This window comes from Alosa sapidissima, chromosome 5 (assembly GCF_018492685.1).
Source record: "Alosa sapidissima isolate fAloSap1 chromosome 5, fAloSap1.pri, whole genome shotgun sequence".
In the NCBI taxonomy this organism is placed as follows: domain Eukaryota; kingdom Metazoa; phylum Chordata; class Actinopteri; order Clupeiformes; family Clupeidae; genus Alosa; species Alosa sapidissima.
In genome coordinates, this window is record NC_055961.1 from 24,722,334 (window position 1) to 24,749,243 (window position 26,910).

The following is a 26,910-nucleotide window of genomic DNA, read 5'->3' on the forward strand; positions in this document are numbered from 1 at the left end:
GATATATCCAAATACAATAACACCCTTCCAAGTGGGTGAAGGGAATGGAATATCAAATGAGGAGCAAGAGATTAAACAAGTCATAAGTCTCTGAATATTGTCATGTAATGATATATAAACATTTTTTAAAACAGTTTTATTGCATCTAACCTGATATTAAAAATCGGCATCAAACTATTCTTTCCAGTGGACACCACACAATTGCTGTAATGATTTACTTCTCATATCAGAGTGTTGTGAACAGTAGACAGATGCAAAGACACATAACCAAACAATCCTGTGAGTGTCTGGAGGATAATACTCTTTATTTTGCCCTCCACCCCCACCCACCTCTAAATCCCCCTCCCCTCTTGTTCAAAAACGGCTGACAGGTTTTGAATACAGCCCACACACTAAGAACCGTGCTTAATGGATGGGAGCCTCCCTCCCTCTCTCTCTCTCTCTCTCTCTCTCTCTCTGTCTCTCTCTATCACTTTTCTCTCCATCGCTCTGAGACATACAAAGACATGCATACACATTGCGAGACGCTGCACTTCAAACACTAATAAGCGAGACAGATGGGCGGGGGAGACAGAACAAGAGGGATAGGAGGAAAGGAAAGCACAACACAAAGCCTAATGATTTTCAGTCTTCAGCTTTAAGACTCATTCTTCCTGGCATAACATACATTTAAAACATCTTTTGCATAACGTAAAAAAACAACTAAAAGCATAATGAAATTGTACATACTACACCCATGAAGAGTGAGTGAGAGTCTGTGAGGGGAGTGTGTCAACCTTCTCATTTGAGCTCACCTACCCCAGCCCACTAAGGCCTCTCATTTGTGGGGAAGTGCAGACAGACAGAGAAACAAAACACAATTGTGCATTTGGGGAAAGGGTCTTTCTAAACGTCCCTCGGTCTGTTTTGGATCAAGATTACATAATTAACCACTCCCCTTTCTAAAGAGTGTGGTTTCTATGAGTGAATCTAGTAGGCTACTTCAGATGAGTATATTGATGCACATACACACAGGGAAAAATCTCAATCTATTCTTACATTGAATAGATAAACAACAGGTTCACATAAAAGCTTTGTAAAATAACTGAGTAGCTAGTATAACTTTTGAAAAAAAAAAAAGACTGTTGAATGTGGAATGTTTTCCACATGGCAAAATACTTCCTTTGCACTACACCTGCATAATGGATTTGTGAGTCATTCTTTTACATCATCACCAAAACATTCTGATCAGTAAGTGTTCTTCTGGAAGTTTCTTCAAACAACCCCCCCCCCCCCTCCACCAACCGCCCACCCCCCGCCCACCGCCTGCACTGCGTTCTTTAGCCAGTACCTCTACAGTTACCACGGAAGAGAAGTGGGCTTTTGAATGAAAGCAACATTTTAACAAACTCCCTCTCTCCCAAGCCCTGTCTCTCTCTCTCTCCTCGGTCCCCTCTCCAGGCCTCCTCAGACGCCCCACCTCCCACTGCCCCCAAAGCGCATTCCCATGGAGCTGGGGTTGGCAGGGTCACGGGGCGGGTGTGCTCAGGTCCCTGTGTTAATAAAGCCGCTTGGAGCGATTCCCAGGGCTATTCAGCAGAGTGGAGGGGGGCACAGCAGCACTGAGCAAACACAAATACATCATGTATACACAATACACACACACACACACACACACACACTTAAACTCACACACACACACGCACACACACACACACACACACACACGCACACACTTACACTCAAACTCACATTCACACACACACACGCACAGTCACACACATACACACACACTCACTCCCTCTCTCTCACACACACACACACACACACACACACACATTACTCCTCATGAACAAACACATCATTCTGAAAAACATACCCGCTAAAACCCCACACACACTTTCCCTGTTTTTCTTTCCTAATCCTCACACTCAACATGCAGCAATTTGCCTCTCTCTGAGGCGTGCTGTTATAGAGAACAGTTTTGGCATCATCTTCAAATGGATTTTGATGGTGTATGGTCATGTGAAGGACAAATAAACACATCTTTCTAAGTATGTGGTTGGGATCTAATCACACCAGAAAAAAGTTTACTTTACTTTTTACTTATCCTGAGGGAATTTTAGAATTCTGACAATGCTTTTGATTTACAGCATTTGCACAGGCAGTTATGTTGCTCAAAGACACTAGCCTGCACGCTATGCTTTTACCCATTGCTATCTGTGCGGATCAGGGCTGTAGTCACCATAGACACAATATTCAAATATGACCAAAATGCCCCCCCCCCCCCAATATACGGACATAGAAAAAGAAAGAAAGAAAATAACGCTATAGGCTACTATAAGAAACTAACAAACACCACCATCTGAAATGTAATCAAATGTAAATAACGCACAAATTAGTAGCCTTGTGATGGTTCCAGAGAGGGTGCACCCCTGAGGGGTTTGTCCTGGTCGTTTTGCGTTTTTCGTAAGTGCCGTGTGCAGGGGTTCATAAATCCATCCATGCCTATGTCTGTCAAAAGTTTGGAATACCCTAATTGATTGACTTAACTAATGACTTGTGATTTTTAGTCATATTTTTCATGGCAGGAAATGTATTGAAATTCTATTTGGGGGTCCCACCACAGATTTGGTCCCCCCCCCCCAATGTTGACATTGTGACTACGGCCTTGGTGCGGATGTTGGTGTTCGTAGGGCTTTTATGCAGGTAGCATAATAGATTTAGAGCAAAACTCTGCATTGTTGTTCTAAATCTCCCTCTAACACAATCCCTCCTTCTAATAAACAGTTTTGTTTTTCACTAGTCCCCTGTCTCTACCCACCCCACATTCACTGTATTTACTGTGGTCTGGGACTGGTCCATTGGGTTATGGGCAATGCTAATGGAATCTAAATTATATTGGGCTGACAGTGGTTGGATCTGTCATGTAATTACACTGAGGCGGTAATGCAAAGCAAGCAACATCAACAACACATACTACATCTTGTACTAATGGGTCCTCTAGATAAACTATTCACTAATTTGAAAAAGTATGTAGATGATTGATGATCTCTCTCCACTTGGTTGTTTTTATAGTGTAATCGAAACTTGAACTGTCTTTAGCCAGACTACCATGTCCTTGTAGTGCACACAGAAAAATAGACACAGCATGCAGTGTTTCTACACAAAAAAGAACATTTATTTATAATCATGTACAGCTAGGAGTCAACATATATTTCACCTTTCACCCAAGTGCACAAACGATCCCAGCATGTAACACCGTAACTAGTCATCACAGCAGCAGCAAGATTGTGTCCATCTTGATGTCCAGAATAGTGTAGAAAAATACACTGAAATGTTACAAAGTTTCCTGTGAATGCATCTATATTCATAGCTGTGTAAAGTGGCCTTCCAGTTGAAACAGAACCACCGTTAGCATTTAAAGTGATCAGACTTAGTGATATTTTGTGTCTGTCCATTGAGATTAAGCCAGGAAAAGCCACATACACAGACATATTTATCCATGTTAGGGTTGTAATGTCCTGTCTATATTGATGATACTCTATTTAGTGTTGTTGAGATCAAGACAGGAAAGTAGTGTAGTCACGGTGACAGTTAATGATGAGTGTCTATTCCCACTTGATAAATGTAAGACTTCATAGGCACCACTGGCTCCAATGGAAGAGGAGGAGGTTAAGGAGACGCACTAAAGTTCTCATTCAAATCCCAGGCACCTCTCATTGAACTAGTACACCAGGCTGAGTGGACAGTGTGAGAGAGCCAGGAGTGAGAGCTCTGCCAGCAGCACAGACCTTATGTAACATGTCAGCCACGCACACATACACACACGTGCGCACACACACACGCACACGCACACACACACACACGCACACACACCCACACAAAAATGATATCACAAAACTCCAGAACTTTAACTTCCCGCATCTAATCGTGTTCTCAGCATATGAGGTGACATGCACTGTTATCCTGACAAGTAGCTATTTATACACATACACAGCTTATCTGTGTGACTACTAGTCACATTCAAATAGAGTACAGCTCTGAACATCTCCTTCAAAACAATATGCTGTCAGATTGCACCGCACGTGATGCAAATATACCTCTTTAACAGTTATGTTAAAGCACCTCAAGTGTTGAAATATTAGACATGATGATTAATGAGAGCAAATATATGTATAAATTACAGTGGTATATGGTGAAATTAGTGGTTATACATAATGTCAGGACCATGTGTCAATGTGTATCAGGACAAGAAGTCTTATTTTTAGGATTTGTCTATATTTGTGGATTGGCAGAGATTAATGTCAGTGAATTTCGAGACAAAGTGGTTTTGATTAATAACCTTTCTAATGTTGCTCCATTGGTCCTGCTTAAATGGAAAGTTCTTGTGCTGTTTCATTTCATTAAGCTTGTCTGATAATCTACCATTAGTGTCTATGTATACTGTACATTCAACGTTTATATATTACAGAAATTGAAGTGCAAAGTACCCATGCTTAGTTTAAAAAAAAATCCTCTCTTCTTGGTCTACTTAAAATTCCACGGACCCCTATGGTAAAAACAATTCACATTAAAATCAAAGAAGGCAAAATACAAACAATATCAATGCAAGAACTGTAAAACAGCATGCACTTTCTCTGTGAATGTGGATCTACCTTCTATTCTCAAAACCATCATAACTGCAAACATAAAGCTTAATGTGTGTTTTGCTCTACAGCAAACTTTATTGCGCTTACATAATGCTCATTAACGTCAATTCTCAGAAAGATTTTTTTTTTTCCTTTCACATTTGTTGTGATTCTCCTTAGTTCAACCACATGTCCATGAAACCCGTGGCTCTTCCAACCACCATGACAAGAGATGAGGCCCCTGAAGAGGTAGGTGCAGGTGGCCGGCCAGTGCTAACACACTAGCGCAACTTCCATGCTCCCTTGGACCTCGACCAGAGACAGACAGAGAGAAGGGGAGAGGGCAGCGGCACAGCTGCAGCTCCCAAAACACACCCAGGAGAGAACAGCGCAAACTCAGACAACCCTTAAGGGCCCCCCTCCACCCTCAACTATCCAAAAGTCAGGCCTCAGAAAACTGAACAGACTAACAACCAAAAACAATCTGCTTTTTAAAGAGGGCTGACTCACTCAATGGAGGTTTCAGACTCACTCTGATTTGGTCGAATACGTATTTTTTCAACTCCAGTAAAAATGTATTAGAATAGTGCAGTGCGTGGAGCTTGGTGTTTTTTTCTTTGCTCTGTGTAAAAAAAAAAACACTGCAGTGTTGGACTGAGACACCCAGAGGGACTGGGAGGGGGTCCGCACACACACCGGCTCACTTGCAACACTCAGGATGAAGTCATCACTCCACTCGGAAAAGGTCAACTGTTCCCGCTGTGCATTTTCTCTTTCGAGAAAAAGAGAAAGAGAGAGAGAGAAAAAAAAAGAAAAGAGGTTTTTGTGCTGAGGAATCCGGGCCAAGGTTGTAGACCGCAGATTGCCTCCAGGACTGAAAACGTTCTCGAAAAGTCAGAGGGGTTTTGCTATACAAGGTATAAAGGAAAAAACATGTCTAAAAAGTCAGTTCAGTATACCCACACACAATTCTTATCAAGTTCATGTTTCACCAGTCTGACCAGCAGTCCATTCTGTTTAATAAGGAATAGAAATACAGAGACGCTGGGCGCAAGGAGGACATGAAGCTCAGCCATGTTGGAGCTCAGCTGTTTTAGGGTCTTTTCTTTCACAGCGTGTAGAGGTCAGCAGAAGAGTCTCATTGAAAAACATAGAAGAGAGAGACAAAAAAAGAAAGAAAATAAATCACTCTGAAATATAATAAGCAGCAGTTGGGAAAGCTGCTTCTCTCGCTATTCTCTCCTCCTCTGAGAGAGAGAGAGAGAGAGAGAGAGAGAGAGAGAGAGAGAGAGAGAGAGAGCGAGCACAAAAACACTAATGCTCACATCAATCCAAGTGTTTCAGCAGGCCAGAGTTTGAATAGGAGACTGTAAAACACTTCGGACATACTTTCCATGGGGAAGACTGATGTATATATCGATAGAGTGGAGGAGTGCTGGGACACAACACGTGTGTGCGTGTTTGTGTGTGTGTGTGTGTGTGGTGAGAGAGTGGGAGGAGAGCACTGAAGGGGTTTGGGTGGCTGCAGCAGTCCATTGAGGTGAAAGGAATGGGGTGGAGGTGTGGAAGTGTTTTTGTTAAGGGTGAGATGGGGGGTGGAGGATATTGTCTTCAGGTGTAGATCTCCTGCCTGCCCCCCGACATACAGCCTCCATTGAGCCCCCCCAGGTGCTGGCTGTCCATGATCTGGAGCACCTCGTCCAGGATGGATGGCCCCAGGTCCAGGTGCAGGGACAGCAGGGAGCCAGCGTGGGACAGGTACGGCCTGTCCTGGAGCCCCGTGTCCTCCTCGGGGGTACCGGGGAAGCTCTCGTCCTCGATGGAGCGTGTCGGGCTGAAGCGCGAGGACGTGGTCCGCTCCGGGGACGCCAGCGTGGGGCGGGGCGGAGGTGACGACGTCAGGGCGCGGTCCTCCAAGTGCAGTCTGGGAGGCTTGGGTGGTGGGGCCTGGTTGGGCAGAGGAGGGGAGTGGGGTGCGGTCTGTGGGGGTGATGAAGGGGGCTGGGGTGCGGTGGAGACAGTGGCGGGCAGAGTGAGCGCCTGCACACTGCCGATGACCGGGAGGGACAGCGCGTTCTTGAGCAGCGGTGAGCTCTCAGACGACGGCAGGTGCCCGCTCACGCTGGACGTGCGGCTGAACTGGAACTCGTCGCCGCCCGCGGCGTACTGCGACAGGGCGTGGCGGCCCTGTTGCCCGGGCAACAGGTGGAACTTGCCCTGCAGGAAAGAGAGGTCACCGAAGAGGTCGTCGGCGCCGCCTCCACTGCCGATGTGGATGGTGTGGCGGAAGTCTCCGAGCGGAGGGCTGATCATGTCGGAGGAGAGGAGGTCACGCAGCTTCTCCTTCTTGCCCTTGCGGCTGCGGCGCTTCAGGTAGATGGGGGCCTTGGCTGACATCTCCGGAACCTTCCCTCCGGGGCAGCAGAGAGCGAGGTCTTGCAACAGGGTGAGCGAGAAGAGAGGGGGAGCGAGAGAGAGAAAGAGAGAGAGAGAGTCAGAGAGGGAGAGAGAGAGAGTCAGAGAGGGAGAAAAACAACACGGGCCAAAGGAAAGGAAAGGAAGAGAGGAACTACAGAGAGGAGCGAGACCAGCAAGCAGGTAGGTCAGAGAACTTTAAGGATAGAGACAGCAGGACAGACAGACAAAAGAGTTTTTCTCAGTTTCCAACAGCAGGGGAAGGGGTTTTGCTGTTTTCAGAATCCGACCAACTCCGAAGGTCTAAAGTTCAAATGCCCTGGCGGTACAACAACACTTCCACAAACAATGCAGTCCAACACGAAAATGTGCACACGCTGTTTTATTCCACACAAATCCCTTCCGACACGTCCCTTCCTGTTGTTCCACGGCGCGGCTTCAAAGATGGTGGCCGTCGTCACCAACGTCTCTGAGATGACTTTCCCACCGCTGTCAGCTGACTGGACACTGCGTCAACACCCTCGCCCTGCAAAGGTGGACAGAGAGAGAAAGGGAAAGAGAGAGAGGAAGAGTCAGAGATGAACACTTAAAATACTTCTCTGCTGGTGCTGCTTATGCACTAAGGAAGACACAGACTATAAATAGTGGAAGGGCCATTTCCTCCCTATTGGGGGTCATTGGCTTTATTTACAACTTGAGGGCTCCCAGCCAGTTCCAAAGACAAACAAGAAAAGAAATGTATATATTTCAAGCCATCACAAGACGACACAGACAACAATGTCTTGGACGTAAACATCTTTGACCCCTTTACATAATGTTCTACTCTATTAAGTGAACAGAATGAGATGATATCTCAAAGACACTAAGAAATACACAGACACACACACACACACTCTCTCTCTTTCTCATTCCTTTGGTCTCTCACTCTCTTTCACACACACACAGATGTTCTGGAAAGCCATTTTCTGTAAGTGTGTGTGTGTATCTCTGTGAGAGAAATGCCACACAAACAAGTTTTAGTAAGCAAAGAAGAAGACAAATAAATCAAAATTTTGATTATGCAATTAGCAGGCAGGAAGTTAAAGAGTTTTGTTGTTGGCAGTGCAGTGTTTCCCACAGAATTGAATTCCATTTGTGGTGGTTGGTTTGCAGAATTAACTTGAATGCAACAGTTTTTAACAATTAGCACAGTGTGGTTATGATGCTAACCAGATTTAAGCACATTTCAGTACAACCTGGAAAATCATTGTGTGGTGGTCAGTGTTGATATTGTGGTGGGCCGCCACAAATAAGTCACTGTATGGGAAACACTGCAGTGCACCATGGGAAAATGTGAGTGTGTCCTGTTGGGTGGAACTGTTGCAGCCTATAAGTCAGCAGTATAATTGACTTAGTTTGGGCTGCTGAAAACAAAGTCAGCTATATAATGTAATTTATTATGTTTCAATTATTCTGATAATGAGAGTGATGACTATGAACAAGTCAACTTTTTCTGAACAGGTCAACAAGTTGAAAGTAGACACTGGTTGCACTGTCACTTGGTATAAGTGTACCACCAATCCTTCTATAAACAGAGAGACAGATAGAACACTTATATGATACTTTGTGTGTGTGTGTGTGTGTGTGTGTGTGAGTTTGAGAGAGAGAGAGAGAAAGAGAGAGAGAGAACTATGTGTGAAGCAGCATACCAAGAGGTGAAGTTCAGGTTAAACAACTGTAAATAGCTAACATGCATCTGATATTACAATGACTCACACCTCTCAAGTTACAGGAGTTATTGCTGTGGCTATTAAATCGAAAAAGACAAGACCTTTTCCAAATGCACTTCAGCCACCAATGCATATAAACAGAAAAAAAAGCATAGAACACAGTCATGTGTGTCAGTGTGTGTGTGTGGATGAGCAATACAAAGAGCGTGAGAGAGAACCTGTGTGCATGTGGACATGTAAGGAAATGTTACTGCACCTTTCCTTAACGTCACTATGACAACCTGTCACTGTCGGCTACTGTGCATTACATGGGCCGCGGCCAAAACAGCCACCACACCTCTACACTGACATTGGGCAGGACACAATACTCAAGAATTACATAATGCACAACACAGACTTGTGAGCCGAAGTAGTTATACACACACACACACACACACACAAAGTGAGTGTGTGTGAAAGAGAGAATGCTCCTGGAATGTTCCACTACTGCATAGGGTGAGTTTGTGTGGGAAAGATTTTGGTGATACTACAGTTTATTGTGAGGGATTGTGTGTGTGTGGGTGTGTGTGTGTGTGGGGGGGGTAATGTTCTCTCACACACACACACACACACACACACAAACAATGTGAAAAGATCTGGAGTTTAAACACAAGGTATTTAAACAGGTGACAATCAACAGTATCCAACGCAACATAATCAGTAGACAAAACACCCATAGTCTCACTCATACACACACACACAAACACACACAAGACAAAAACATCTCAATTTCACAGATAAGTTCTGGGGCAACAATCAAAATGGATGTTCTCATCATAAATTACTGCTAACATTTAGCAGACTAGGGTAATATTTTGAGATAATGGTATAGTTTGTCTAAAGATTATAAATAAAGGAAATTATATTGTTGCTGAAACTGATTATCTGCCCGATCAAGCCTGGTTGTTTGGGTTTTTCCAGGGATGGCTGGCATGTAAGCAGCCCATGACTGTGACTAATGAAGTATTGTGCTTAGTAAGAGCTGTGTGAGCAAGAGCGAAAAATCAGATGACACTCTCAGAACACTGCTGATTAAGAGACAGAGAAATGTGTGTGTGTGTGTCTGTGAGTGTGAGCATATCTGAGCTTTGATCATGTGCATCACTTGGTATGTGCAGTGTGAGTGTATGTATATGTGTGTGTGTGTGTGTGTGTGTGTGTGTATGTGTGTCTGTCTGTGTATGTGTCACAGTAAAGGGTATTACACATATTAAGTGCTAGTGTGTTTATGTTTTCTATTGAGTAGCAATGAAGTGTGTAGGTAAGTGTGTGTTTGACTGTGTGTGTTTATGTGTGTGCACACACTTGTGGCTGTGTGAGCGTGTGTGTGTTCTGTTTAAATCTTTGTGTGTGTGTGTGTGATCAAGTGTCCTCTGTTGGATGTCTCTCTGAGAGCACACAAGTGTTTGGAGAGAAAGTGAGCGAGCGAGAGAGAGCATGAGTGTGCAGACTCACTGGACTGTGTAGATAATGATGATTTAGATAATGAGCAGGACAACAACAGGAGAATGAGAGGGACCATTACTCTCAGCGGCAACCCCCCCCCCTCCCCCATTCCCAACCTTTTTGTTCAAACTCTCTTTCTCTGACCATTGCTTCAACTGTTGCTGTTGTTGTCTTCTATGAGCCTCCCAGTCTTCTATTCCTCACTGACTAGATTTTCCCATAATGCTCTATATGCCCCTTTCTGTTACACTTTGAGTGACTCTCTGTTACACTTAGACAAGTCTGAATGCTTCCCAACTCTGTTCTCCCCTTTAAGCTTTTTCTATACATGTTTTAAATGTTCTCTCTTTCATTCTCTCTTTCTTTAGTGGTCTGTTTATGTCAATCTCTATAATGGTCTGAGAAATATAGGCCAAATCCCGTTTATAGACCAATAGACTGAAAAGCAGACGCAATATCAAAATTATCATTATCGAGGGCCACCTAAAAAGGTACCAAAGTAAATATTACCGGATAGGTGGTTATCCAGACTTTAAGCAGATTATCATCACTGGGGGAAATGCTTTCAGACACTGTGTTCATGACAAAGGCAGAGACCATTTCAAAAGAGATTTACTGGGCCAAACCACCAAATGGACACGTGCTCTCGAAATGAGTGGCTTCGAGGGAAAACATCTATTGTTATTTGGTTTGTGTTTCCTAAATCTACATCCAAAAAGTGGTCAGTCGGTCCACTGAGGGTCTGCTGGTGTTACGGTTTGACTATCTGTGTCAAGGCCAACGGTCAATCTAATCTTGAGTCAACAGAATTCAGGGCTGGGTGACAACATGTACTTTTTTATCATGAGGCACAGTAGAAATCTGCCAAGGATTCAAACATACTCACACAAAGTATTTCTCATAATTTCCACTGCTTCACTTGTAGTGAACATGCTACTTTGACGGACAGTTCAAACAACATCAAGGTCATACAGAGGTTACAATGTTGCCCATAGCCTGAGACATGATGTGCTACCCTTTTGTTACTTTTTCCACTTCCATGTGATCAGATCAGGCACAAAGCTTCTTGCCAGAGCAGCTGTGACTACACCAGGCCACCACCGGTCCCACCGCCACAAAGCCTCAGGATCTGGACAAACCAGAATCCAATGACCCAAATACTCCAAAAGGATTTCAATGCCCCAAAAATCCACTTGGTCAACACTGATGCCACATCTCAACTCAACAAGCCACCAAAAATGTAGACTGAAATTAAGCCGGAGGAATTAACTACTTGTGACTGATATATCACAGAAATCTTGTGGCATGCAGGCCTTTAGGGGTAGGACACAGCCCCCCCTCCCCCCATCATTCCTCTTATTACTATACACAGATGATTTTTGAAATGCAAACAACACAAATACATGTGGGCGTGATGGTCATGGTAGAGTAAGGAATCAGCACTGCTAGTTCGTCAGAGTAAGTCTATTTCTCAGAAACCGGCTTAGAGAATTCTACAGCATCAGGACACAGTGACTCATATCCTGTCATTGGCAACCCACACCTTGGTGTCCAAGGTGTTTAGGTTTGTTTCAGTTTTCAGGCTCAAACTGGGAAAACACCCAGGACCAAAAGTAATTTTAAAGAGAACTGAACTGCCATAATAGATGCCAATACAAGTGCAGGCAACAAAACGTCTTTCATGAGCTCTCATCCATGGATGGCACTACCATCATAAAGCAAACACATTCAACATTGGGCCGAAAATTGTTTTCATTTCAATTAATCTTTCTTCAACAGTAAAACAAGATTAGACACACATTCGCTGACTATTGCACCACGTTGTTAAAGTAGAGGAAGCGTAAATAACGTAGTTGCCAAATGGATGCACAATGACCGGGCCTCGGAAAGCAGGTTCGTTTGTTAGATAATACATGGAACATACTGTCACAACATTTTTTGCGGTCTCATACCGATTCAGAGTGCACACAATGGAAGCTGTGAGAGTTGAGAAGTACATTGTTTGGCTCCGCGCGCACTGATGACAGCGGGCCGGTAGCCCCCAAACAATACTGGCACTGTCACCACTGAACTTCCACTGAAAGCGAGGCGAAATTATTTTCTTCATCATAAGTCAGGGGCGTGGGGAAAAGTTTTCATTTTTTGTTTTGTTTTCTGGTAGTTGTTGTTTTCTGAGTATCTGTGAGTGTCTGTGAATTTAATACACTCCGGTAACCTCCCTGTGACATAATCCACCTATTCTGTGTTGGGATGAACTGGCAATGTGTCCAAGAAGAAGGCTGAATTTACTTGCTAAATAATCGTTCACATCCATAGTTCAAAGAACGTCACCGATAGCATAAGAGAAACCCATAGTAAACAGTTAGAAATTCTAGTCTAATGCGGAGTTTGTCAGGACCATTGTGAAACAGGTCAACTCAAGGGAATCGCAGATCACAGAAAACCAGAGGCCAGTGAGTTTTGTACCCAAACTGACCATCAACACACAGTCTGCCAGAATCACATATAGTCTACAAAGTTTTCAATAAACACTGTGTAACGGGCTATCATAAAAATCGTTCACCCGCTACATGGAAAGTGGATATGACTTGTCAGCAATACAAATCATATTCTTAAAATATAATGTTTAAACGTGCGCTCTCTGCATTGGAAGTCACAGACTCAATTTATCTACAGACATTCAACATAGCTCCTACAACCTTACACAATGTAGACTATAAGAAACACACTGTCATCTTAACCCGCTAAACAACAACTGGTTATTACCTTGAAAATCCTATCGCCACTCGTGACAGTTCCTAGTCGACTGTATGATATTCTTCAACAGCAAGAAATCCACTTATGTAGGACAGTGCAGTTTGGGACTGATGACTTAAGCAGTGTCAGGAGTTCACTGCGCAAAGTAATGCTTAGGTTCCGGCGCCATATAAATAACCTGTCCACCTGATACCGTGTGCTATACAGTAAGCATTTGCTGATACTGTAGAACCAGAGAGGCGCATGGGACAAGCCTCTCGCTCTCACGCAGAAACGTGTTCCGCAATAGGCTACCAGAGCACCGCATTCAATTGGACAGTCGTGAAAAGCAAGGAGCTGGATTTCGCCGACAGTAGCCAGCCAGAGACATCACTGATCGCCGTCATAAAATAGAAAGGAATTAACATCCATTTACAAGCCCACCTTTCGGTGAAATAAAACATTAAATTGAGTGATATCAGTTAGAGATATATATACTTACGTTACACTGCCTTTGGCCCGTCTCTGGCCCTGGCCCGAAATCCAGACCAGGGTTTTCTGTGAGCTATAACTGAATGTCACACTTCTTCCTTACTGCTGGAAATTCCAGCGGGTCAAATCCGTTTTAGCGAAGGGAGGCGCACACGCAGACGCACGCAGAGAAGCATGCGCTTACTCACTTTTTAATAGTTCTTAACACACCCATCGAAAACAGATAACCACATCTCTTCTCCATCACCCTCACAGTTTCACTACCACCATCTCTCTATCCTACACACACACACACACACACACACACAGAGAAAGAGATCTCACTCAGTATCTAACAGAACTTCTTTTCTTTCTGTTCCTTCTCTTTATCAGGAAGGAAACTGTTGTACTGGAACGCCAGTTCTCCCATGATTAACAATGTAAGGCAGCCCAAAGGGAGAAACACCCAGGCACTGGCCCCAAGCCAAGCTTGATGCTTAACCTTGCCCTGCCTGACTGCTCTCACTGTCTGCTGGTCACAGCTCCTCCACTCAGACCCATGAGAACTGGAGCCAGAGGAAAGACAAGACAAGGGCCTCAGTGAGTCTGCTGGTCTGCCGGTGACCCTCCTGGAAATGGCTCACAAACTCAGTCCCTCAGACTTGAATATTTCATTTAGCAACCAGCCCACACCAGTGAAACAAGATAACCCTTTCAAGAGCTTTTGAAAATGGTGAATTTTAGTAGGGCAAGGTGAAAAGAAGAGACCAGATAAGATAGAGAGAGCGATATATAGAGAGAGAGAGAGAGTGATAGAGAGAGAGAGAGAGAGAGAAGAAGAAGAAGGGGTGAACATAACAGATGGGGTGAAGACATACAAATTAGAGAAGGAGAAAAGAAAATGAAAAAAAAGAAGAGAGAAATGAACTGATTATTTGGTGATTTAGATTTCCCCAGGACAACAATTTGGTGTCATCAGAGAAACATGTCACACAGTCCCCCCATCAGCACATCAAACAGGGGGACAGGACGGGGGCCGGGATCAAAGTCACCCCCATATGGCTCCACAGACGCTCAAATTCCATCCTCATTACAGGGACCCTTATCACTCATTCAGTCCAAATTGCACACAGTGCCTGATCCCATCTTTAGGCATTAGGTCTCCGTCTTGGATTATTGAGGCAAAATGAATACATCTGTATACAGAGCCCTTATATATATATATATATACACACACACACACACACACACACACACACACACACACACTTATCAGATAGTAGGATTCAGTTCTGCCTGGTATGGTCTGCTTTCTAAAAAAGGTTTCCATGTCAAAGAGGATCTCAAGTATTCTGTCAGTTCAAATATATAAAAGTGTGTCTTGCTGTCTCCTAAATCACTTCACAGTAAGGAGTTTCATCTTGGCTTTCAGGATCTCATCTTTCTTTCATAAAACGCTAAGTGTCGGGTTATCTCCCAGCATGAATGAATCTTGCCCATGCAGTGAAGCAGAAACTGTCTGGTCTCACATGTGATTCACGGCGCTGTCCAAACAGTCAGTTTGAAATTACTCTATACCAGAGACAGTAAGAGGTGGGTCTAACTAACTCTTAAAGGCCAAATGACAAAACAGCATAAAATATGGAAGACATAGGGTTTCTCATCCTTTTTTTTAAACATAAAATCCTCTGCAACACTCAGAGTTCTCAGGATAAACCACAAGTAAGCCATAAGCAGAACTCAACAGAGAAGAGCGCGCAGACATATGGACAAAAAAAGTCCTGCACAGTAAAGGTGCCACAATTTAACCAGCACTATTTGCTGTGGAACATCCACAACCTGTGTTAAACAGTATGCATAATGGAAAACATATGTATGGAAAGAGTTGCCAATAATATGACCTAACACTAGATGTTTTACTAGACGTAAAGGCTGCTGTGCTCTCCTGAAATCACTCTGTGACCTAAGAGAGAAAGTATTGTCAGTTATTCAGTTATTTAAACAGACAACACCCAACATGTGGAATACAGAGATGCAGAGTCCAAGAGAACCAGATCTGGCTCTGTTTCAGCTGCGTGGATCTGATTCCCCTCTGATGGACATTTGGGCCTAGATTCAATTAGTCATTAGATCACGCTTTAATTTCCTCCCCAAAAAGGCTCTGATACACTCCTGATAGGACGTCTGCACTCTAGTCCAGCCCAGCTACACATTCCTCTGCTGTTTTTTCCTGCAAGGAATTCACTATGATCTGCGAAAACAAACCTGACGCTCCAAAGCAGTGTGTGAAAATACATATTTGGTAGAGAGGCTTGGGTGTAGGATTAGAGTAAGGCATACTTTGAGTTTTTCTCTCACTCTTCTGGTGTGTGTGTGTGTGTGTGTGTGTGTGTGTGTGTGTGTGTGTGTGTGTGTGTGTGTGTGTAGGAGTGCTGTTCAGGACCTGGGCCAAGTATTATTGTGTTTTTTCTTTCCTGCACAACTTCAAATACAGTCCAGATGTTTTAATTTGAAAAAGTCCAGCATACTCAAAGTAAAGGTAAGACAAAATGTTAGAAGGAACCCTCTATTGTATTATAAAGATTTACCAGGAGCATGCAAATGCACTCTCTCTCTCACACACACACACTCTCACTCACTCACACACACACACACACACACACACACACAAAATCAGACGGTGGGGGGGGGGGGGGTGGTATACAGAAATACTACAGTCCTTAACACTAACTAGGCCTACAGTCCGTGGCCGTATTTAAAATAAAATTTTGATGAAAGTAACGCACGGGGGTCCAAGTGAGGTAACCTGGATAAACAAAGCCACCTGCTCCCCTCAACGACCAATCAGAAGCCCTGCCCTGTGTTTCAGCCTGCATCTGACGGCGCTGCCCTCCCTGATGCATCGACTGTGTTGCTGACTCAACTCCATCCTACTTCCCCGAGCGGACCCGCTTTGAATATCAGCATATAAAAGCATTCCAGAACATGCTGAACCAGGAATTCTTTTTAAACCTCACAGACTTCTGTTACACGCACTACTAATAACGTGGTAGAATTTACCTCTCAAATACAGCAGATCCGTATGTTGATGTAATACAATACAATGTAAAACATATATGCAATTAAAAAAGAGTAACTAACCAACAAACCAGACATCTGAATAGCTGTAGAAGCGCGTGACAAGCTCGTTTCAGTAGGCTAAAGTGTTGCGCAACAGCAAGCTATCTATGTCTCTCTTTCTACAGTATAGCCTATGGAAGGATTAGTCTCATGGGTCATCGGTTTGCTACAATAAGTTTACATCAACTACATCACATAGTAAAAAACAAACAAACATGAATCATTTTGTAATTAGACCAATGGACTTCTAGATACCTAATCATCATCATAAACCATGTTACAATCTTATTCGATCCAGTGTAATGGTTTGTGACTGCTGGACTAGTTTAAGAAGTTATGCTGTTGTCATGCTACTTAAAATGACATAATGCGCAAAAGTTAGGCTAAACAAGCAGCGCAGTGTGATCACAGCAACCAAGATTACCAACAAAATAGCCTAACTCGACTTACAGAATCTTGTGTCCATAAGCGCTATGTTCTTGACATGTTCATCGCCGAAATATCCTTGTAATTTCATTGAGAAGTCGAATGTCATCGGTAAAATCGGTCAATCTATTCGGTGCCAATAATTCGTTTCGAGGGAGCGTGTTGCCCAACCTCCGAGATCCCAGTTAGAGCGACTCTCCTGACTATGTACGTGCGGTGTAAAGGCTTCTACATACCTGACGCACCCGACCGGTAGCGCGACAATGTGACGTCAAAATGACGTAGATCTCTCTGGCGCGCCAGGGTTTTGGCCGTGTAGCGCGAGGTAGCGCACCACTCATTTTTTTTCAGACGAGCGCGACAAGGCGGAAACAGGAAGATGGACTAGTTCGAGGGCAAGCGAGTTGCAGTGTTTTGTTACAGTCGTGAATTTTTAATAGTTTGCTGGATAAGTTAACAAAGTTACCAGTGAGAGTTGCAACACATGGAATTAAGAGGAAAGAATAAAAACGATTTATTTTCAAACAAAGAATATCTATTAAGGCCTGAACAAAATCTCTTTCCACTTCAGGAAATTACACAAACTCAGCCAGCTGCTAGCTAGCTAGCTAACTAAACTGTTTAAATTATTAAAATTTCCCTCGGGATGACTAAAGTACCTATCTATATATCCATCTATCTATCTATCTATCTATCTATCTATCTATCTACCTGTGCACACACCTTGGAAACTACATGATAATGATGATGGTAGTTGTGAATAGTAGCAACCAAAGTCTGAAGTACCATCACAGAGGCTAGCTACTGGTGTTTCTTACTGCAGCTTCTTCTGCTGTGTAAGTAGTTAATGTTAGTCTTTTCACAACAGCGACACCTCTGTTCAGGAGAATATTGCAACTAGTGTTGCGACCACCACGCGCGAGTATAAATGGTTACGGCGCTTCTGTGACGTCACATTGTCGCGCTACTGGTCGGGTGCGTCGAGTATGTGGGACGTTTAACGGTCGCTGGGGTATCTGGGCTATTGTTAAGTGTAGACTAATGCTGCGCTCTGCGAGGGATCAGGGTGGGGACTTTGCCTCTCCATTTTAAACTTGCCCCAATATACAAGGCGGCATGTTGCCAAGCTACCCGGGACACTGGATAAATTGTTGTCTTTACAGGCGTGAATGTGGTGAGTTCCCGAGGTAAAACAGCCGTTAGAATTAATTCTTCACACCAATTAGGTCATATCTTAGGCTACCTAACATGACACCTGCCAAGAAAGTGTTAAAGGTGAGAACAGGATGATGGCTCATGAAACGCATACAATACTGAGATTAATTAGGTAGCTCAGGCTAACTCGACAGGAAAAAAAACGTCACTTGTCTTTGGATCAAAGGCTTTCTCACCCTCAAATTACGCCTCTGCGCTTTAATTTAATTAGGCGACTACTTCTTGGATTTATACATTTGCCATTTAATTAGGCTCTCACATGAGACAGGGAGGGGGGTGGTCCAATTAATAAACATACCAAGTTATCAAAGTATGTAAGTATTCACAAGAAATGGACAGTCTAGACTGTCCTCCGTAAAATTACGATAGGGTATGACGGGAAGTCTAATTGAGAGGCAGCGGTACAGTAGGCCTACGCCTTTTGATAACCAAAACAACGACCTGTAACCATATCTGGGTTATTGATTTACTTGGGAAATTTCCCAGAACTTAGGCAACACTAAAGTTGGTCCAAGCCAAGTTAAGAAATGCCTACAGAAGCACTGAAATGTGGTGGAAGAGGCAGAGAGAGAGAGATCCACCAACAAAAAGCAAGAGCAAATATCAAAACAATCCTCCCCTCGAATTTTTCTCTTCCTCCACCCATTACTCCTTTTTTACGAAGTACTCTCAAATATGGCCATTCAGCCCCTATTTGATGAGTAAAATGAGCTGACGGGCACGTGCGCGCACACACGCACCAAACAATCCTCCCACATTCTGAAGCAGAGACAAAACAAATGGACACTGGGAGACTGTCATTAACATGCATCATTTAAATCTGCGGCTGTGGGTGGAATTAAGGCCGCCAGGGTTTAACGACCGTCTGACGGGGGATTAGCACGACAATTGATTATGAAGCCCCTTATTGCGACACTCAGACCCCCTCGCTTAGATAAAACTATTGCATTGTGAAAGGTGTCTTGTTACAGCAGGCCTACGCCAAAGTCTATGGATGGAAGGATATATGCGTAGCTAAAAATGTAACATGTCTATTCATGTAATGTCTATTCTTGATTAATATAGGCATTCTAAAGAAGGCCCAAGGGCACTCTGATGGTTCATCATAATGAGTGATGCATGGTAGTAGACATTATAAGACTCTAGGTCTATGATCGATACATTAGGCCTAGGCTACATATCAACTGTGTTATTCTCTTGCCAAATTCAATTGGCCTATGCTGCCGATTTGCTGCATGGTAGTTTAAAAGCACAATCGGGCAGTCCTCGTCCGGTCAGTAGCCAGAAACATGAGCTTTAACCAGTGTGCTTCGTATAGGGTTGAAGCCAATAAGGAGGGTAATTCCTACCTTTGTTAACATGTCAGGGAGAGACATTGTTCTCTCGTTTTCCCAGACAAACTCCACGGAGGGGGTGAGGGCCCATGAGATCATGGTGTTTCCACGTCAACGGAGGTGCTGGAAACCCAGTCTGATGTACATTCAGGATGCGGTCATCAAACCTTTGGCGGTCCTGTGGTGGACTCAATATATAACTTCCAGTTTTGTGTTTGTTTTAATCACATTCAGTAGGCCTATATGCATAAAATGACTGCATCAGAAGATAGACAACTTATGGAAGTGATATGTAGTGAGAAAATAGAAAAAGACTTAGGCTATATACTGAAAAAACGGTCATCTCCTTTTTCTTTTAAACCATGTTTTATTATTCCTAATATTAGATGTAGATACACAAGTCAACAAACATTTTCTGTTTTGATTCCGTAATGAAAATGCTCCACAGCACACTGACCTCTGGTGGAAAGGTCTGGTATTACAGACAAGTACCTGAAAATGGACAGCAGTAATAGTTTGTAGTAATAAGTAGCAGTAGTAACAGTAGTAGTAATAACAGTAGCAATAATAATCATCATCATCATAAGAGTTTTATAATAATTAATCATAGTAGTGGTATTAACAACTCAAAATTAGTTGAAGTCACAGAAGGAGGAAGCAACCCTCCTGTTTAAAAAATTAAAACAAAACATGAGGTGGGTGGATCAGAAGGCTAATGGAGGCTTACAGACGTGCCACTGGATGAGCAAAATACAATCCCCACAAGACAGCTTACCTTATCTGTCTAACACTCAAAAAAAGGAAGCTACATTTTTTCCTCATCTAAATCACTTATGTTGTGTCTGGTTCATCTGCATAATGTCAAGTTTATATTGTAAATGTTTTTTGAGCTGTATTGCATTAAAAAAAGACCTTTACTCCTTGCCATTTCCTACCTCACTTGGGGCTCTGCAATACATACTTGTACATTCATCTCACACACCTGCAACACACCTACACCCTCTGCATGCGTCTGTCCACCATAAATAAAACAGCCTGACCCCCTTTCTGCGGTTCCTTCACACCACACTTCACAAATGGCCGAATCGCATCCCTCCTCTGAAACTGGGACATCAGCTAAAACACTTTCAACACAGGTGTCACCCTTCTAAGTGTGTATGTGTGCGTGTGTGTGTCTGTATGCGTGCATGAGAATTAGAGATGGACATTAGACGAGACGTTTTCTGGTTGATATGGTCAAGATGGACAGTGCATGTTGGAATGAGTGATTGAATGTGAGAGGGACAGAAAGACGGAGAGAGAAAGAACATGAGACAGCATGAATAAACAGAACCATGGGCATGATTTGAAACTAAACCAAAGCCATTCTGTTAACCTACTGCAACATGTTACCGTTCTAAACCGACCTGTTTATTTCGTCTTGGTCTGGAGTCACTGGAGTCATAATGATTCACAACGGACATTCATGCTATACATCACAGTTTTATTTGGCAAACGCTGGGCCTAACCTGACCCCAAACCTGCAGTAGATTCCTCAAACAACCAGCAGAGGGCCTCGTGTGGGATCAGTGTGGCGAAACTAACCCAAACAGGCAGCCACCACTGGCAGTAAACTCACTTAACTTTAGACCCATCAGTTCAGAGCCAGATTTTGCTCAGATCCAGTGGAGCCCCAGTGTAACTCAACAGGCGCTCGTTGTAGCAAGGCAATGGCAGTGAACGAGCTCAACTCAACCCCCATTAGTGTACATGTGTCTCTCTAAACGTCATTTCACAGAGGGGGGGGAGGATACTGCTACTGGAGTCTCTTCATGAAGTCTACCGTCTCGCCATGAGGAAGTCTACTGAGCATGACTGGACTGGCAGCTTCTTGTCAGTCACACACACACACACAAGCGAATGCTGCCTGTCCTGTGTGGTGGCGTGGAATCTGAGGTCTGGCATCTACTGAAGAAGCCAATCACGGCTGCTGTTCCTGTCCGATGGTCAATATTTCTGACTGGCTGTTAAACTGAGAGCACCCTGATCCAATCACAACTCAACATTTTGCCATTTCTAATCACAAAGACAATTCATTCCTAGATCACATATGTGGAGATGGGATAATCTAGAAATAACACTTGAATATTGTCCTGATTCCCAAATATCTTCAGTAAGTTTGGATTCAAATGTTTAGTTTGTCATCTCTCCTTACACTTCACAATTGACCTGGGAAATAATCAACCAACTGAACACCAGATGAAGAATAGTTTCTTGGGCCATCTCAAGGCTCCTCAAAGGCTTTCACTGTCAGAATTAACTATTGAGTGGGTTGTTTCTTTCACTGTGCCCTGAGCGCACCACTCAAAAAGGACCCCTAGAGGCGGGGAAAACAAGTGGGGATGGATTTAACCGTGACCCCAGGAGCTTAGTCTCATACTCCACTCCTTCACATAAAAAAGGGGCTTCACTGTACAAGGACTCTCGACATCGGACCACAACGTCTAACGCCACGCCACCAAGTGAACGAGTCCCAACGAAAAAAGCATAGCGAGATGGCTACAGCGCAACACAACTCCCAAACCAGAGGATGAAGGGCGAAAAAAAAAAAAAACGTACGAATGATCATCTGCCTACAAAAATAGTCGAATATCATGCCACACCAGGTAGAGTAGGAACTAATCGCATGCTCCTCTACAAACTACGAAAAATCATCCTCTCTCTTCGTGAGGGCAACACGGTGACCATCCTGCTTTCACAAACACACACACATTGTCCAGCCCTGGTTTAACTGGTGTCAGACTTGGCCAATTAAGACTTTAGCCCATTACCAACAGGATGACAGAATAAGTTTTGACATCAACTGACATTCCACGTTGTTCAGCAGAAGGCCGAGCATCATTGTGAAAGATTTTGGGAGTCTCAGGTGCTATGGTAACTCCATCAGGTATTTCAAAGGGGAGGTGTCGAATAGTTCGTCACACTCTCCTCCAGTGCCTCCTCTCTCTTTCACATTCGACATTCGTGTTTTGATGCCCTTGAGAGAACTACAGTGTGGCACGCCCTGTTTCTTTAATCATTACAAAAATAGAAGTTCAGCTTTTTTTCCTGTATTTTTTTCCGCCAAGTCTACTGTTGTTTTTTTTCCCCTTCTAATTCTCCCTCTCAGAGAACACATTTTTCTTACCGTTTGTGCATTGTCTGATATTCCTTTGCATTTTTACAATAAAGAACACCTCCAAAACAGCTTACAACTGTGGTGGGGAGAGAAGGAGGGGGAAAGGGTGTAGAGAGAGAGAAGGAGATATACAGTATGTGTGTGTGTGTGTCTGTGTGTGTGTGTGTGTGTGTGTGTGAACAGTGAGACTGAAACCTGATGATCAACTAAGGAACGTTTAATTAGAAACTTATCATTATCAACTACATCGTCAAGCCAAACAAACAGAAAAAAAAGAGTCGAGAGAAAGAAAAGAGAAGAAAACCCCTCAAATAGTGTGTTGCACGTCACTGCAAGTATGTGTGTCTGTGTCTGTTTGTGGGGGTGTGGTTGAGGGATAAGCACCCACGCAGATGCCTCCGAACCAAACTAAAAAGCAAACTGTGTGCAAAACCACGGCACCACAAGAAATAATAAAAAAAATAACCTCACCCTCACAACAAACCAAATTCTTGACTGTCTTAGGAAACAATGGGGGAGGAGAAAATAAAGACAACAGAAAAATTGAAAATAAAATAAAATCAAAAAGAGAGATAGAAAGAGCATTAGGTTAAGATCTATTCAGACAAAGAAAATAATAAAACCACTTTAAAAAAAAATTGAGTCCCCCCCCCACCCAAATGATGCTGTATTTTGTTAATTCCTGCACACTGCAAAACACAACTGCACCATTTTATTTTTTAAAAAAGAAAACATCTTGCAATTTAGGCCATTTCCCTAATGGAGAAGTCTGTGCACAAACAGAAATAAGAGAACAGCGACCAACATGGTCCCACTGTTTCAACCAATCAGATTTTCTTTTCACCTCTTACAACAGGACTATCTATACTTACAATTTCTTTAAATATTTTCTCAAAATCTGCAACAGCAAAAAGATAAATAATAATAATGATAATAATAATAACAGTAATAATTATTGGTAATGCAAATAACACCAATACCAAAAAAGAACAAAATGAGTATGTGATCCTTCACAAAGAGAGAGAGAGAGAGAGAGCAGGAAAGAGTCAACCGAGAAGAAAAAGATGAAAGAAAGAAAAAGAAAGAGCAGTGCAGCGAATGGGAGAGTTTAAAAAGGGTGCTGGAGAGCACCTTTCATCCAGGTGATCTGCAGTTTAGAACAGCAGGCCTGACTCACACAACAGCAAGCCTTACCAGATCAGGCACCTCAACGCTAACTTGAAAGCGGAGAGGAGTCGAGGGGGAAATATCTGGATTATTACACACACAGAGTATTTCTAGGCGCCAGGGAGGCTGTTTGTAAGCTCCACCTGTGCATCACCCCACCCCCCACCCCCTGCCCACAAAATAATAAAATTAGCCTTTTTTAAAAAGTGTAGTGGCAACAGCCACTGTTTTAAGACTACAGACCTTACATTTCCTGATGCTCACAAGACCTTCTCTAATTGTCCAACAAATGGCATCTTAGCCAAGAGGCAGGCCTAACATAGGGTCCAACTGATGGACAGCTGTCTGAAAAATGAAGAGACAATAAATAGATAAAAGACAGAAATATTGAAGGAGACATCAGTTTGGAGCAACACATTCAGTGACACTCTCTTTGACCAGAACACACAGAAAGAAAGAAAGAAAGAAAGAAAGAAAGAAAGAAAGAGAGAGAGAGAAGGGAAAAGAAACAGAGGGCTAAAGATAGAAAGAGAATGCATCTGACTGAGTTGAGAGTGCCTTTTTTTCCTTTTTTTTTCCTCAGGCTGTTATCAGTTCATTTTGAGTTTTGATGTTGTGGTTGTGTGTTCTTTGCTATTTATGTAGATGTAGTAGTAAGGAAGTTGTAGCTGTTGCCGTTTTCGTTTGTGTTTGACATTGTTGTTTTTTTTGTTTTGTTTTATTTCTTCTTGCCGAAGAAGCTGAAGCGTTTCTCGCGGTCCTTCTCCTTGCCGTCCTTGTTGCGCATGGTAACTCCGCCGGTGTCGCCGGAGCTGGGCGAGATGGGGGGCATGGTCATCGCCCGGCTCAGGCCACGAGGGCCTCCGGGGGAGTGGTCGGCTGCCCCGGAGCCTGACTGCATGGACGAGTGGATGGCCCGGATCCACAAGCTCATCTCAGGCTGGTGGTGGGGGGGTGGGGGGGTGGACAGAATAAGAGGGAGAGAAAATTGAAGAAAGAAGGCATGATTAGAAGTGGAAAAGAAAACGAGAAAGGCACCGGTTGAGGAACATTTTAATGACGAGGAAGAAAAAAAATGGAGAATGTGATTGACAGAAGCAGAGAAAGAAAGAGTGAGGGGTATAGCACAGAGGAGGTGTTCAAAACATGACACAACACTACCCCTGGCTGACTATAGTGCAGTGTTTCTCAAAGTGTGGTCCAGGGACCACTGGTGGTTCGCGAGCAGACGTGGTATAATATAATATAGATGAGTTATATATAGAGTTGTTTGTAATATTGAACCAACTTGTATGTGAATCCAAACAGTTCTGCAAGACTGCCTATGTAAGCTATCATACGACTCCTCTGACACAATAACCAAAGACAATAACCAGTGAGTAGGCCTATTGTGTTTTTTAGCTAGGTGGTTCGTGATTTTTTAAAATAAATTATTGGTTAGGTGGTCTTTGGTCTGAAAAAGTTTGAGAAACACTGCTCTAGTGGAATAGGGAGAATAGATCCAAACCAACACAAACATTGCAACCCATGCTACTAGAATGATCCACAAACGGACACACGCTAGCTTGTGGTCAGTAAAGGGTCATGAGGGTTGATCCACTCACCTCGTCCTTTGCTTGGAACAGGAACTCCTTGCCATCTCCGAGCCTTTGGTCACACAGAGAAAAATGGATGTTGAGGAGACTGAGGCATTTTTCTGTAACCTTTAACCCTTCGGTAAACTTTCCTCATACTATAGGTTTTGATTGGCTCTACCCTCCTATTCCTTGACTCCACCCCCCCCCCCCCCCCCCCCCCTCCACAAACACAGCCTTTTCTCCACTAACGTTTCCTTTTCCTTCTTTATCTGACCAGCTCTCTCTCTCTCTCCTTTACATATTCTCTATCACTCTATCAGCAGCACCAATCACAGTATTTACAATAATGGACTCCTATTTGGTATTAAACATCACTAATGTTTCTCCCTCCCTCTTTTACTCTCTGCCTGCTCTCTCCTCTTACCGGAGCTTGAAGACGTGTTTCCTCTTCTTGTAGTCGTGGGCGACCTCGCAGGTGGCCTCGCCCAGGCTGATGGGCACCTCGCCGTGGTACGGGATGCCATTGGAGGCGCTCTTGTTGTCCTTGTAGAAGCCCAGGCTTCCCTTCCTCAGCAAGCAGTACACGTTCTGCCAGGATCTGTTCACACAAACACACACGTGAAATGGAGCTCACCATCAGCCACTCTTCGTCCACCTCTGCAGTTACTCCTCCCTCTCTCTTATACATGCTGATACAATCCCATCAACCCCCCCCCCCCCCGCTATCTCTCCATCCCTTCCCCACATCTTTTCTCTTTCTCTCTTTCCATCCTCTCTTTCCTCTCCCTTCCCTTCCTCACCTGGTGGCGGCCTTCTTGGCGTGGGACTCCATCTCCTGCTTGCGACACAGCATGCCCTCCATGGCCTCGGTGCCCTCTGCGCTCCCTTTCCCGGGCAACGTGGCCGAGGGGTCGTGCCGGGACGAGGACGGGAGGCCGCTGTCGCGCCCGGGCCCGTTCACCGACTCAGACTCGGAGCCCTGTCAAGCAAAAACGGCCGTTGGAGAGAAGTCAGAGTGCAGCCACAGTGGCAACGCAAAGGAACTGGTAAACAAGGTTGGGAGGCAGCAAGACCAGAGGACACAGATAATAACAAGTGCTGTAACCTGGCAACTAATGCTACTGCAAGACTGGTGAAACTAGTGTATCTGTACTTCCACAGCACTAACTGATTTAATTGGTTTGCTACACACAAGCATAAACATACACCACATACCCAGCAGTTAGATTCCATAGACTAAGAGGAAACTATTTAGGACTTTCACAACTATTCACTTGTATTACACAGGCAGTGACTCTGTACTGAGTGGATGCAAGTGCCTCAACAAAATGTGGTGTATTTACCATTTGCATCTTATGCCGCAGAGTTGCGTTAATTTGATGCGACTGTCCAGGTATCGTCACAAGGATAGACGAAAGACAGAGAAGCTTAAGCATAAGATGTTCCACACAAACAACAAGCACAGAAAGACTCACACACTAGATATAT

The 26,910-nt window shown here is 43.7% G+C and overlaps 2 protein-coding genes across 10 annotated transcripts in view; both read right to left on the reverse strand.

Moving 5' to 3' along the window:
• Positions 1-3,131: 3,131 nt before the first annotated feature.
• Positions 3,132-17,191, reverse strand: cdc42ep2 (CDC42 effector protein (Rho GTPase binding) 2). Of its 3 annotated transcripts, none has more exons than XM_042093969.1 (2): positions 16,997-17,191; positions 3,132-7,551 (listed from the first exon to the last, which is right to left on the reverse strand). In XM_042093969.1, exon 2 carries the CDS (start codon positions 7,005-7,007, stop codon positions 6,222-6,224), a length of 786 nt encoding a protein of 261 aa, XP_041949903.1. In that variant the 5' UTR covers positions 7,008-7,551; positions 16,997-17,191; the 3' UTR covers positions 3,132-6,221. The 3 variants fall into 3 exon arrangements, with proteins under 3 accessions (XP_041949903.1, XP_041949901.1, XP_041949902.1); XM_042093967.1 differs by lacking the exon at positions 16,997-17,191 and adding an exon at positions 13,458-13,840; XM_042093968.1 differs by lacking the exon at positions 16,997-17,191 and adding an exon at positions 12,986-13,346.
• Positions 17,192-19,874: 2,683 nt separating this feature from the next.
• LOC121710080 (spectrin beta chain, non-erythrocytic 1) overlaps positions 19,875-26,910 on the reverse strand; it is an 87,893-nt gene continuing 80,857 nt past the window's right edge. For 4 of the 7 annotated variants that reach the window (XM_042093960.1, XM_042093959.1, XM_042093963.1 and 1 more), the window contains 5 exons: positions 26,766-26,807; positions 26,223-26,401; positions 25,847-26,020; positions 25,450-25,492; positions 19,875-24,785 (listed from right to left, as the gene is read on the reverse strand). In XM_042093960.1, the coding sequence (XP_041949894.1) occupies positions 24,564-24,785; positions 25,450-25,492; positions 25,847-26,020; positions 26,223-26,401; positions 26,766-26,807 (660 nt within the window). In that variant the 3' untranslated portion in view covers positions 19,875-24,563. The remainder of the gene's footprint in view (positions 24,786-25,449; positions 25,493-25,846; positions 26,021-26,222; positions 26,402-26,765; positions 26,808-26,910) is intronic. The other 3 variants (XM_042093962.1, XM_042093964.1, XM_042093965.1) reach the window with 1 other exon arrangement.

Bases quoted from the DNA above. Each gene is read 5' to 3' on its own strand.
- cdc42ep2 (XM_042093969.1), bottom strand. From the start codon at position 7,007: ATGTCAGCCAAGGCCCCCATCTACCTGAAGCGCCGCAGCCGCAAGGGC.